The 13986-nt window shown below is 35.4% G+C and overlaps 1 protein-coding gene across 3 annotated transcripts in view; it reads left to right on the top strand.

Annotated features, from left to right (window-relative positions):
* The first annotated feature begins 6615 nt into the window (after positions 1-6615).
* The window catches only part of ARL6 (ADP ribosylation factor like GTPase 6), a 37688-nt gene continuing 30317 nt past the window's right edge, over positions 6616-13986 (top strand). For all 3 annotated transcript variants that reach the window (XR_002732350.2, XR_002732349.2, XM_023216034.2), the window contains exons 1-2: positions 6616-7080; positions 10211-10360. Coding sequence is in view for 1 of the 3 variants with exons in the window: in XM_023216034.2 (XP_023071802.1) it covers positions 10238-10360 (123 nt within the window). In the remaining 2 variants the exon portion in view is untranslated. The remainder of the gene's footprint in view (positions 7081-10210; positions 10361-13986) is intronic.

Here is a 13986-nt window from a genome sequence, read left to right as displayed (position 1 = left end):
TACATTGAATATTGGACTGCCATAGCACTTTAAACATATTAATAAATTATCCCAGGGATAATAAAGAGAATTTTTCCTGCCATTATTAAATGTAAAAATAGTATATATCAAGATGGATAAAAAAGGAATTTACTTGATACCATCTTTTAGCATCAGTTTATCTTTTTAAGCAATTATATTAATTTTACACATACTCAATGCTTAAAATGTAGTACTTACATATTAATTTAATGTGATATAATATATTTTGATCTCTAAATGCTTATATTCTTTCAAGAAGACTGCCTTCTCTTTCCAGTTGTTTTAAGTATTTTAAAAAAGAGCCATTGTGTTTTTTGTATTTCCATTCGGTCTCATTATGCTTGAAAGTTTCCAGCTCTCAAAGAAGTTGAAACCCAGCGTCATAGCACAGTGGCTAGAAGTTATTCTTTTTGAAGTTATTCTTCTTTTATTTAATATTAGTCTGATATCCCCTAAAGTTTGCTAGAGAAAGCAAACGCGTCCCATGAATGGAAATACAAAATGAAAATTCTCCACTGGATGTTATAAATTCAAAAAAAGAACATATATTTTTTATAGTTACTTCTCACTACTTACTGCTTATTCACTTTTTAAAATCTTACCAAATAGGATGCTTCAAACAAGAGTGAAAAGCTACTCCATTTATATGTAATCTGCTTATTTTCTTCAGAATTTCCAAAAACCTTTGCGAAAACAAAATAATAGTTTTCCCCCCCTTATAACCAGGATCACTCTACCATGAAATGCAATAATAAGGTATCTATAATATAACAATAAAAAACATCAGTAAAAGCTTAGTATTAACCTCTTTAAACTATATAACAAATATAACCATAGCAACAACAAATTAAAGATTATGTCTCCTTTACTGGTCCAAAATTGTATAATTCCTAAATTTTGTGTGTATATACATATACACATGCATACACACATATATGTATATATATGTATATGTGTATATATATACACACACTGACATACCTTTAAAATATGTTTATCTGTAAATCCATTCACTCCATTCAACTGTTTATTGAACACTATTACCATGTACCCTTGTCCTGTTCTAAGCATTGAGGATATATGGTGACCAAGACAAGCAAAGTCCCTGTCTCATGGAATTGGCCTTCTAGTGATAAAGATACACAATGAAGAAATAGTGATGTGTTGATAATTAAACATGTTACATAGCATGACTGTGGCTCCTTTAAGCGGTAGAGGAAATCTTCCCTAAGAACATGGCATTTAAACTGATATGTGAAAAGGAAGAAGGAAGCATCCATGAGAAGATTTGGGGGAAAAGCATTACAAGCAGAGGGAAAATTTAATGAATGAAATTACAAGCAGAGGGGAATAGTTAATGAATGAAAATTTGGAGTGTTGGAGAGTAGAGAACAGTGTTCTTGGTACACTGAAATGAGGCCAAGAGAGGAGAAGGAGATAGGGTTAAGCAATATGCATGAGGCTACTGGAGTAATTCAAGCAAAAACGTGGTGGATTCACTACTTCAAGATTTGGAAGGCATCAGTATATACGTGCTAGTTAAAGTTTGCACCTAGGAAAAGCCTGTAGAGGTAGGCCTAGGATTGCACTCTATGATATTCCAATGTTTAATAGTTAGGCAGATATTTAGAATTAAACAGAAGAAATGGAGTATAAAGTAAGCTAGAAAAAAGGAATTGCAGTTGCTCATCCAGATTAAATGCTTTTAAGAAGTCAAGATTAGAACAAATAAATGTCCATGGGATTTTGCAACATGGAAGTTGTTGACGACCTTGTCAAGGTCATCAACTATGAAAATAGTGGAGTCAACTATCAACTATGAAATAGTGGAGTCAAATCCTAACTGACATGGATTAAGAAGAGATGTAAGGGAAGAAGGTGAAGTCAGTATCTAGAAACAACTCTCTCAAAAAGCTTTGATTTAAAGGGAGCAAGAGAAATAGCATAATAGCTGGAGAAAGGAAGTCAAGGAATTGTTTTGTTTTTTAAGGATGCTACAGCGTATTTATCTACTAATGAAAATGACTTGGCAGATGGGGAGAACTGATTATGCAAGATAAATGATCATCGTAACAAAGGCCTTGAGAGAGAGGGGTTTCTATTTAGAGCGTAAGTAGGGAGGTTCATTTTTGATAGGCGTGGGAATGTAGAACTCCACTGAAAGGGAAGGCAGAATGTGTAATGTGCAGATAGGTTGGTATATTTGTGGTAGAAAGGGAAGGATGTTACTATGTAAGTTTTTTTTTTAATTTTACCAATAATGAGATAAAAGCCAATATGGAGGACGGGAAGGGCATATAGGTTGGAGGAGACATATGTAAGTAGTTGGATAATAGGACAGTGAATATATATTTGATGAAATATTTTAAAGGCATATTTACTAAATATTTTTGAGACATCTTATTGGAAGACCTGAAACTTTGAATTCCGTGGTTTCCCAGGACTCTGACAAGACTATATATATACATATATACATACATATACATATACACATATACATACATATATGTGTCTATGTGTGTATATGCATCTCTCTAGGTTGTCTGTAATTCAATATGTTGGAATTTAAAGATGCATTATTATTTGGATTTGATGTCAAATTAGATTGTGAATAATGGAATGAGATTGCTCTCCATTTTTTGCTGTTCTAGCATAGCCAAAAATATAAAGATATAGATGTACATATAAATATGTATTCGATTAAACATTTTAAATATTTAAATGGCCACATCAAATTTTAAATGGTAGACAATATCAACAATTGCTGTGCACTCCAAATATTATAAAATCTTTGTAGCACGAATCCTAAAGTGTATGAAAACAATTGAGATATTTAATCCCTGATAGAGCTATATTTGACTAAAATATGACAGCTAAAAATTGTTTCCCTCCCTATAAGTATGAATATGATTTTTAAAGCATCTTTGTAACTTGTCAAGAAGCTATTTGTTATTAATTAAGGATTTAACTCTGTACCCATCTGCTCTTACAAAAGGGGAAAAAGATTTATCTATGAGAACAAGGAAGTATAGCACTGTTTTATGTTTTTTCTCTTTAGTATTCTATCACCATTTAAAGCTTCAATATATGCCTTCCACTCAGGTTCCTGACACAGCCTACGTTCTCTTTTCTGCTTGTAATCGCAATATGGTAGAGCGATAAACAACGTAAAAAGGTGTTAACAACTGAACTGCAATCCTACCTATTATCTACTTTACTATAGCAGTGAAGTAGTGCAGACTTCTTTGAAGGTGGTACTATTTTTATCTTTAAAAAAATCTACTATAATATTATAACTTTCCATGTAAATTTTCATGTGCTGGCATGCTTACAAGTTAATAGTGTTATAGAATGCTCAGCTCTCAATATGAGGGGTTGTTTGTGGTGAATTGCATAACATATGTCATCTATTTGCTGAAAGAATATGGTGTTTAGCAAACTACCTGCTGAGCAACATAATAAGATTTTTGTACAAGGTACAAACTACTAATTATTGTATTTTATTTTTCTATGATTTCCTAAGAGGCATTATCAGGGTCTTACAGATGGAGGAAGCCTGTTTATTAAAATATCTATTGGCAAATAAAAGTTACAGTTTTGGTGGTTGAATTTGTGACTTTTTTGTATTGTTTTATGTATGGAGATTTAATGTATTTATTTTTTGGTCTAATAAATCTAGATGCCCTTTTGATAATGTAGTAATTCTGGATGCGAAATCATAGTTGTAAATTTTTGAAATAATGTCTTTAGGTTTAGACATAAATTCACAGAAATCACTATAAAAAAACTAGTACATGTTTTTGTAGCAATTTTACATTGGAAAATATTTTGTGAGATTCAAGTAAATTAAGTGTTCATTGCAGAGGCAGTACTGCATAGAAATTGCAAATGAAAAAAGGGTATACACAATATCAACTGTTGAAACACAGCTTTAAACCAAAGTTTACACCAAAAACTTGCAGTAAATTATAAATCAGGGATTATCTATATTCTTTTAAAAGTTGCTGGTGAGAAAATAACGCTAAAAGTATCCTGAATTAATCAGAACAGTGCTGTATTCATTGTATCTGACTCTTTTATTTTTTATAATTTTCTTACTACAGTTCTAAGTCAGTATGAAATTAAAACTGGTGAGAAGTTACCTAAAATTATCTTCTGTTATAGTTATCTTAAGTGGCTTTAAGGAAATCACGTAGCATTTTTAAAGCTTGTTATTGTCATAATAAAATGAAAAGAGTCAAACTAACTTCTTAAAACAAGCAGAACAATTGTATCTGGGCCTCTGAATGTACTCTTGAGAGGAGTTTCAGTTGACAAAGCACCAAAACAGCAGATTCAACCATATGAAATATTTATATGTATTTATTTTTAATAGAGATGGGGTCTCCAACCTCTGGCCTCCAGGGATCCTCCTGCCTTAGCCTCCCAAAGTGGTGGGATTACAGTGTGAACCACTGTGCCCAGCCTTTATGCTTTTTGTTTTGTTTTGTTTTTGAGTGCAGGGTGTTACCCTGTTGCCCAGGCTAGAGTGCAATGGCACAATCTCAGCTCACCACAACCTCTGCCTCCCAGGTTCAAGTGATTCTCCTGCCTCGGCCTCTGGAGTAGCTGGGATTACAGACACGTGCCACCACGCCAAGCTAATTTTTATATATTTAGTAGAGATGCGGTTTCACCATGTTGGCCAGGCTGGTCTTGAACTCCTGACCTCGTGATCCACCTGCCTCAGCCTCCCAAAGTGCTGGGATTACAGGTGTGAGATACCAGGCCTGGCTGCCTTTATGTTTTTTTAAGGTTAATATTTTCAAGGCTGACATTTTTTCTAGATTATTTAACTGTTTTATTTCATAACATTTATCTCTAAAAATAAGCCATCTATCAACTATACTTAGATAACTATTTGACTAGCTACATTCTTGTAAAAGAATTATCTGTCTGCCTTGGTTTCCTGAAAAGCTGGATGCTCAATGTGTCCATTATATTTCCAGTTTTCACCTAATATTTCATACTAAGCCAAAAGAGATGAACTCAACCTAGAGGCAGAAAATATCAACTCCAGGCAGGAAAATTTGAGTCTGTCCATGAAAGTTTTCTGAAATATAATATTTCTGCCTATCGCTAAGAAAAAAAAAATGTTATATTGTTTGCAAGCACATTAGCTTCCATCTCTTAAAAGTGAGTCACAACACCCAGGCACACAGAAAAGTGTTCAACACCTCCCTGTCAATCAATGCATTCAGGATCAGAAGTTCAGAACTTAAAGAACCACTACAGTTAGTGTTTGGGTCAATTTTGTTTATACAATAAAAATCTCAAGACAAAAGAAGACCGGACATTATTCATTGAACAATAAATATGTGCCAAACATTTGTATATCTGTTATCTCTTTACTACTCAGAATTACCTGATAAGATAAATACTATATTTTTGAAGGTGAGGATAGAAGCACGGAGAAGGGTAAATTGGGTTAAGACCATACAGAAAGCATGTATTTCCATATTCCATTTTTACAAGGACATTTGTATGTTGATATGCATCCATAGGGTCTTTGTTTTGGTTTCGTCTTTCAACAAGAATCACTAATCCAGAGCCGCTTTTGTTTTTTCGCTGTAAAAAATGACAATTACATTTGGAAATTTGGAGAAGTGACAGAAGATAAATCACCCCATAATCACACGCTTACAACCGTCCCCCCACCATATTACTTTGAAATAATTCCTTCTAGTCTCTTTTTGCACCCTCGTAGTCCATTTAATAGGCCAAATGAATTGACAGAAGAACAGGTAGTTCAATAAACATAATACTAACTAGTTGAAAAGGGTCGCGGGCGGTGTGGGTGGGGGTGGGGGCAGGGGTGGGGGGGTCAGAAATCCTACACCCATGGCAAACAAACAAACAAACAAATGAAGACATAGAAACCCCTGTTTGAAGAATGAGGCCATTCACTGAGGGTGAGGTTAGTGGGGCTGGGCAGATTGAAAGGCTAGATCTTTAAAATGATTGCACCTGTAATGTGTCCGTTGGAAAACGCAGTAATAAAAGATGTGGGGAAGGGTATTTTCTATTTGAAGACCATGTGTGACTATGACTATAAAATTCAAGTGTAATTCAAGAAGGTGGCCAACTTTAAGTATTGACTATTAATACCTTTCCTAACCACCTGCCGATTTGATTCTGGAGACTGTAATCTACTCACAGGAGATTATGCCTGGTAGAAATCTCTTCGAGAGACCAGACAACTAAGAAGCAGGGGTACAGGCATACTTTCTTGGCCGAATAACGCCCTTTGACTTTTTACATCAGTTCTCCCCTCTACCTCCCTGTATTAACAGTTTTACCTCTACAGGGACTCAGGGTGGGAGGCCTATCAGAGCCCAGAGGAGAGTCGGTGCGATGGGCAGAGGCGGAACTCCGGCGCACATCTTGCCCCAGGGGGGACAGTAGCATCTCGCAGTCGTTGCCACCACGCTACGCTGGTACCTGGTAACGACGCTCTCCGCGCCACACCGAGCGCCAGTCCCTTGGATGCCCAGGAAGACCAGGGTCGAGGGACGCACACGCAGCACACGCCAAAGGCTTCCCAGAAAGCTGTGCGCGCGCCTACAACTCCCATCATGCTACGCCGGGAACTGCACGGCTCCTCGCAGGAAATAGGCAGCTCACCCTGCCACTTGTGCACACATTTTTCTTCAATGTATAGTTCCTCGGCGCGCCTCTGGCCGTTTCCCGGAGCTCTTCAATCCCAGAAGCTACAGCACAACGGCTGAATAGCCAAGACCCCTGGGGAGGCGTGGCTTCAGCCGGAAGACGCTCCTGTTGCCAAGGGAACGGTGCCTGCCAAGGCGCCTGCTCAGCGACTGATGCACAGGCTGCTGCAGAGGCTACCGGTTTTCCCAACTTGTAGAGACGGCTTTGCTCATTACCAGGCATCCTTCCCATGTAGGCGTAGAGAAGAAGGCTGAAGGACCCTCGCACCAGATTTCCATCCCAGAGACCGATACGAGTGGGTCCATTCCTGTTACCAGCTCCTGCGCCTTCCGGACTAACCTCAAAAACCAGGTAATCTCCTCAACCCTGGTTTAAAGCCAGCGCCATCCTCTGCCTCCGTCAGTTTTAGAATTCCTCTTTGGTCTTTCCCATGTTTTTCACACCACGCGCGTAGTTGTTGCTAATGTATGAGAAGTAGAAAAGAAGGTGAGTAAGGGAGGCCATAGAAAACTTACTAAACTGATTCGGACGAATGTCTGGTTAATGGGTTTGAACAGTGCCCAACTTAGACCCCCTGTATTTGGGGTGTGTGTGTGTGTGTGTGTGTGTGCATGTCTGTAAGTGTAATTTAAATTCCATCATCAAAAACGGAAAGCCGAATAAGAATGTTTATTTTGGGTCATAAAAATAGGCAACATTTCAATCAACACTTTACAGAGTTTACTAAGTATCATTCATGGTGTTTTCTCTGGGCTACCACTGTGTTTCTGCAGCTTACCCTCTAAGCTGTTAACTGTGGATAACATCCTAATTCCTCTGGACTTCTCTGGCAATATGTAATCCTTTAGGAAACAGTCTGTCAGACAATAACCAAGAGAATTTGGCTGGTATGCAAAGAGAGGGTTACAGTAAGATAAGAAACAAGAAAGGAAGATTGGAGCCAGATTGTGAACAACCTTAAAAGCTATGCTTGGAAGTTTGAGCTTTATTCTGAAAGCCAGTAGTTCTCGATAGTAACTTCACACCAGAAACACTGGGTAGCTTTTAAAAATTACAGATGCCCTGATCTCATTTCAAAAATTTGGATTCAGCAATTGATTTCAGAGTGCAGCCTGGGTTGAGAATCACGGCTATCAGAGTAGGAAGCTGCAGAAAACATTTGTATCTCTCACTGCACACTTAAGACACGATAAATCAACGTTGAGTAGCTTGAATTATCTTTTATTAATTTATGCATGCAGAAAGGCAACTTATGGAAGGAAAATTATAACTACTTGAAACGTAGAAGTTTAAAGGCTCTATGATAGTTGTTTATAAAGCAATTTCAATAAATGTGATTACCTCTTTTAGAAAAACTGCCTCCTCTTCTAAATTGTGTGCCCCAAAATATTTCAGTAACAAGTATCAAGTGATAATCCATGGAAAAGTGATGGAAAGTCACAATACAAGGTACTGTGAAAAACGAATATTCAAGCATCAGGCTTTAAACAGTGCTTTATAGTAGATGCTTAGAGGGGGGAAAATGTGAGAAGTGGTCGTATTTAAAAAAATAAGTTCTAAATTGTATGAAACGGAGAACAAGATATAAGTATTTATACCAATATGTTTACACAGTAAATGAAGTGAGTAATAGCAAATTTTGAAATCAAATGGTATGTGTTAATTGCTTCATGACATCAGAAGGTTAATTTAAAATAGAGTCTGCAAATGCTGGTCCTTAAGCTGTAATTTAAAGAAATGGGCTGAATAAGATTTGAATCTCTAATACAAGGAGAAAAGTAGATTGAAGTGGCACAAATGGAAGTACCTAAGGTCAAACTTATCCTTGGGGAAAGACAAACGTGGTTCTGTTATAGGCCTCACCTTTTGGCATGGCATTGCACCATCTCTTCTCTGGACATCACTGAAATTCAGTTTTGAAATTTCTACGCATAATCATGTCCCAAAAGGCCTAAGCGAAATGTTGACTATGCAGCCTCCTTTTAGATACAGTTGTCTTGGAAGCCTCTTATTGATAAAGTTACTGCAGCCTCACATCCTTCAAGATATGGCCTTAAGGGCCTGAAATTGTATGGAATAAAAAGTATTGAAGAAACTGTAATGTGATAGGTTGCTTATGCAACCTTAGATGGAGATGAGAATAAGTCAATTTAATGAGAATAAAAACATTAGAGAACTGTGAAAGTGACTGTTGTTGAGTAATGGGAAATATTTGGTGCAGAGATGTATTATAGCAGTTCCTGCAACAGTGCAGGGCTGGAAAAAGGGATCTCCCTGTCCTCCTACCACAAAGTAGTGGTTTGGGGAGCAATGGACCCAAGGTGAGCTCCTTTGAAAAGTTTAGTTTGGAGACCTGAAGTGTAAATTTAACAGTACCTTAGATGAATATAAACAGCCATAAAGTTACCACATAGCAAGTTTTGTGTACATAGCAGTTTTATTTGACTTCCAAATACTTCTATTTTTGGATTGCTGATAGTTGTTTTTTTTTTTTTTTTTTCAGTTAGCATTGGAAAGATTTTTTTTTCCGAAGAATCAATACAATTGAACAAGCGAAATGAAAACTTTAGGGACACCTTAACAAAGAAATTTTTAAGATTTTTAAAAAACTAAATTAAAATCTACAATTAAATATATGATGAAATTAAAATTCTTATTCTTTACTAATATGATAAAGTTCTTTTAAAATAGCACTTAGTAGGATGTTTCTGATAAGTAACAGTTAAAAAAACAGATATTTAGTAAAGTTCAATAAATTGAATGTGTGTGTATTTATGCATAACCTTCACAAAGGGATTTGTGGTGACTTACAAAGATGTATGTATAGGATAAGGGGAAATAAAGATAAGTGTTTCAAGATTCTTTGCTTCTATTGACAGAAAACCCTACTCAAACTGGAAATAACCAAGCAAGCAAAAAAAAAAAAAAAAACAGTGAATTTATTATAACTTCATATTATTACAAAATGTAACAATGGGGCTGGCTTCTGATAAAGATTTAACAGTGGCTTAAATGATATAACCAAAATCTCAAAAGCTCTCTGCTTTTCAGATCTGCCTTCTACTTTCTGAGTTTCAGCATCAGAATACATGAGCCCCATTGCCCATTCACTGTTTCAGATTTTCTGGAAAGGCTACAGCCTAATTCTTCCATATTTTCAAGTATCACAATTCGCAGACTCCAAATGATACTGAGGCTGACCATGTTTTATTCTTAAATATTATAAATTACAGAGAGAAATGTTATTTCCAAGGCATTGTTCTGTGTTGCCACCTGTTATAAGCTGCAAATCTGCATATCAGTTAAGGCTCCTTTCTGGTAATCAGCTTACACTCTGTTTACTAAGTGCAAAGCTACATTGACATAGTTTTCACACTATTATTATGTGTATTTAAATTATTACCTTTTTAAAATACATGTACCAATGTTTTCCATAACTTTAGGTGCCTTTGGGTAATATTGTATTTTTTCTTAATTGCAGCTGGTTTGTAAATATTTGAGTCACATTATGGGATTGCTAGACAGACTTTCAGTCTTGCTTGGCCTGAAGAAGAAAGAGGTTCATGTTTTGTGCCTTGGGCTAGATAATAGTGGCAAAACGACTATCATTAACAAACTTAAACCTTCAAATGTAAGTATCTTTGTTAGATTCTTTATATATTTTCTGCCACTAAAGAATATTAATGTGCAGAATTATGTTATATGACATTAACACCACATATAATCACGTTAAGATAATTCTGTTAACCTTTCAGTACCTTTAAGTGTCCTCAGCCATAACTTGCAGTGTATTTTATACAGTAAATCTTAATTACTAAACTAGAATATTATTTTCATATGTCTTTTCTTTCAAAGGATCTTCACAAATTTACTGAGTTTTCTTTTTGATGTCATTGCCTTCCTTTTAGTTTCTTCCTTACAGGAGGAGCAAAATGAAGAAAAAGGTGAAACATTTTTATAGGTTCTATGGACAGTTAGACAATTCTCAAAAGTATGGTATGCATATTAGTAATAGTAAGCAAGATGATTTTAACCTACAAGTGTATGGACATATTGTAATAACTGAAAAATATATAAAGCTAGTACATTTAACATGTGATGTATGAATGAAAGTCTGGTGCATATAAAGAAAGCCTATCTAATAGTGCTTTCCTAATTTCTGGCACCAATTCTTAAGCCTTTATGTTTAGGCAACTCTCCCGCCTTATCAGAAAAACTGACATCCAGGTCCAGAGAGAAGTGACTGGCTTTCCTTTTTTTTTTTTTTTAATGGTAATGGTAACAGCCAAGGAGCCACTTGAAATGGGACTTCTTGAAGGGTTTCAAACCTCTGTCACTCAGTTATAGATACAGATACAACACTTACTCCCTTCCCACACCAAGCTCGAGAGGAGTCTCTTGTAAGCTTACATCCACTACTAGAACATTATTTTTAAGGAATTAAATAAAATAAGTATAGAAATATAAAATGCTGTAATAGGAAATGCCTTACAAAAAATAGTGCCCATCTCGTTTTATAGTAAAATTGTCTCATTTTTGTGGATAAAATCAGTTTCTAGATAAGTAGTTCTTTCCTGGACACAAACTAGTTTTTCCTATTAAGCTATCTTTATGTTTATTTATTGTTAATGCACTGAGGTTGCTGGCATTTCTAAACTGAATAGGGAGAGAGGGAGGACATTTTAACCTGATAGCTTTTTTCAAGAATCTCGTCTTAGCTGTCATTTTCTTAGAGATAGAATCTGTATACCTTTTTCAAAAATTTCAATCTTTATTCCATTCCCCAGTATGCATGCTCGCATTGGCACATCATCCAGTTTTTATATCATTTTTTATTGATACATAATAGTTGTACAAATTTAGGGGTTACACGTGATAGTTTGATACATGCATACAATGCATAATAATCAAATCAGAGTCATTGGGATATCCATCACCTCAAACATTTACCTTTTTCATATGTTCAGAACATTCTAATTCTTCTTTTCTGGTTATTTTGAAATATACAGTAAATTATTGTTAACTATAGTCACCCTACTGAATTATCAAACACTAAGTCTTATTCCTTTATCTAACTGTATTTTTATACCTGTTCATGAACCTCTCTCCACCCCTCTCTCCCCACTACCCTTCCCAGCCTCTGGTAGCCACCTGCTCTATGTCTCTATGAGATCTACTTGTTTAGATCCCACAAACAAGTGAGAACATGTGATACTTGTCTTTCTGGACCTGGCTTATTTCACTTAACTTAATGACCTTCAGTTCTGTCCATATTGCTGCAAATGACAGGATTTCAGTCTTTTTGATGGCTGAATAATATTCCACTGTGTATATGTACCAAATTTTCATTATCCATACATCCATTGATGGACAAAAATTTATTCCATATCTTGGCTATTGTGAATAGTGGTGCTATGAACCTGGGAGTGCAGGTATCTCTTTGATGCATTGATTTCCCTTTTTTTGGATATATTCCCAGCAGTGGGATTGCTGGATCATATAGGAGTTCTATTTTTAGTTTCATGAGGAAACACCATACTGTTTTCCATAGTGACCGTACTAATTTGCATTCCCACCAGCAATCTATAAGAGTTCCCCCTTTTCCACATCTTCACTAGCATTCATTATTTTTTTGCCTTTTTTGGTAAAGGCCATTTTAACTGGGGTGAAATAATATCTCATTGTAGTTTGATATATGTTCTTCTGATGATTAATGATGATGAGCATTTTTTCATATGCCTGTTGGCCATTTGTCTGTGTTCTTTTGAGAAATGTCTATTCAGATATTTTACCCTTTTTTTAGTCAGATTTTTTTTTTCTTGCTACTGAATTGAGTTCCTTCTATATATTCTGATTATTAATCCTTTGTTGAGTGGACATTATGTAAATATTTTCTGTAATTCTGTAGATTATCTCTTCACTTTGTTGATTATTTTCTTTGCTATGTAGAAGCTTTGTAGCTTGATATAGTCCCATTTGTCTATTTTTGCTTTTGTTACTTGTGCTTCTGAGGTCTTACTGCCCAGATCAGTGTCCTGAAACATTTCCCCTATGTTTTCTCCTAGTACTTTGATAGTTTTGGGTCTTAGATTTAAGTCTTTAATCCATTTTGATTTGACTTGTGTATATGGTGGGAAATAAGGGTCTAGTTTCAGCCTTCTACATGTGATTATCCAGTGTTCCAGCATCATAAGACTATCCTTTTCCCAAAGTATGTTCTTGTATATCTTTTGGGAAAATGAGTTGGCTGTAAATACATTGATTTATTTCTGGCTTCTCTGTTCTGTTCTGTTGGTCTATGTGTGTGTGTTTATGCCAGAACTATTCTGTGTTGGTTATCATGGCTTTGTAGTATAGTTTGAAGTCAGATAGTGTGGTACCTCCAGCTTTGTACTTTTTGCTCAGGATTATTTTGGCTATTTAAGGTCCTTTATAGTTTCATATACATTTTAGGATTCTTTTTATATTTCTGTGAATGTTATTGGTAAATTGATAGGGATTGCATTGGCTCTGTTCATCTCTTCGGGTAGTATAGATATTTTAACAGTGACAATTATTTCAATCCATGAGCATAGATAGAATAGCTTTTCATGTTTTTATGTCTTCCTCAATGTCTTTTATCAGTATTTTATAGTTTTAATTGTAGAGATCTTTGGTTGGATTTATTCTTAAGTATTTTATATTTTTGTAGCTATTATATATGGGATTACTTTCTTGATTTCATTTTCAGATTGTTTGTTCTTGGTGTATATAAATGCTACTGATTTTTACATGTGGACTTTTGTATGCTGAAACTTAACTGCATCTCTTTATCAGTTCTAACAGTATTTTTGATAGAGTCTTAAGTTTTTTCTAAATATAAGAACATGTCTTCTGCAAACAAGGATAATTTGAGTTCTTTCTTTCCAATACTGATGACCTTCATTTTTCTTGCCTAATTGCTCTGGCTGGAACTTCTAGTATTGTTTTTGAGTAAAAGTGGTGAAAATGAACATCCTTGTCTTCTTCCAGGTTTAGAGGAAAGGCTTTTAGTTTTTCTCCATTCAGTATATTAGCTCCACCAGTATAATATTAGTATATTAGCCATGGTTTTGTCATTTATTTGGCCTTTATTGTTTTGAGGTATGGTTCTTCTAATCCAATTTGTTGAGTTTTTGTCATAAAGAGATGTTGAATTTTATCAGAAGTTTTTTCAACATCTATTTAAATGATCATGTGGTTTTGTCCTTGATACTATTAATGTTATGGCCTCGTATA

This window comes from Piliocolobus tephrosceles, chromosome 2 (assembly GCF_002776525.5).
Source record: "Piliocolobus tephrosceles isolate RC106 chromosome 2, ASM277652v3, whole genome shotgun sequence".
NCBI lineage: Eukaryota > Metazoa > Chordata > Mammalia > Primates > Cercopithecidae > Piliocolobus > Piliocolobus tephrosceles.
This window is presented reverse-complemented; position numbering and strand designations above follow the sequence as displayed.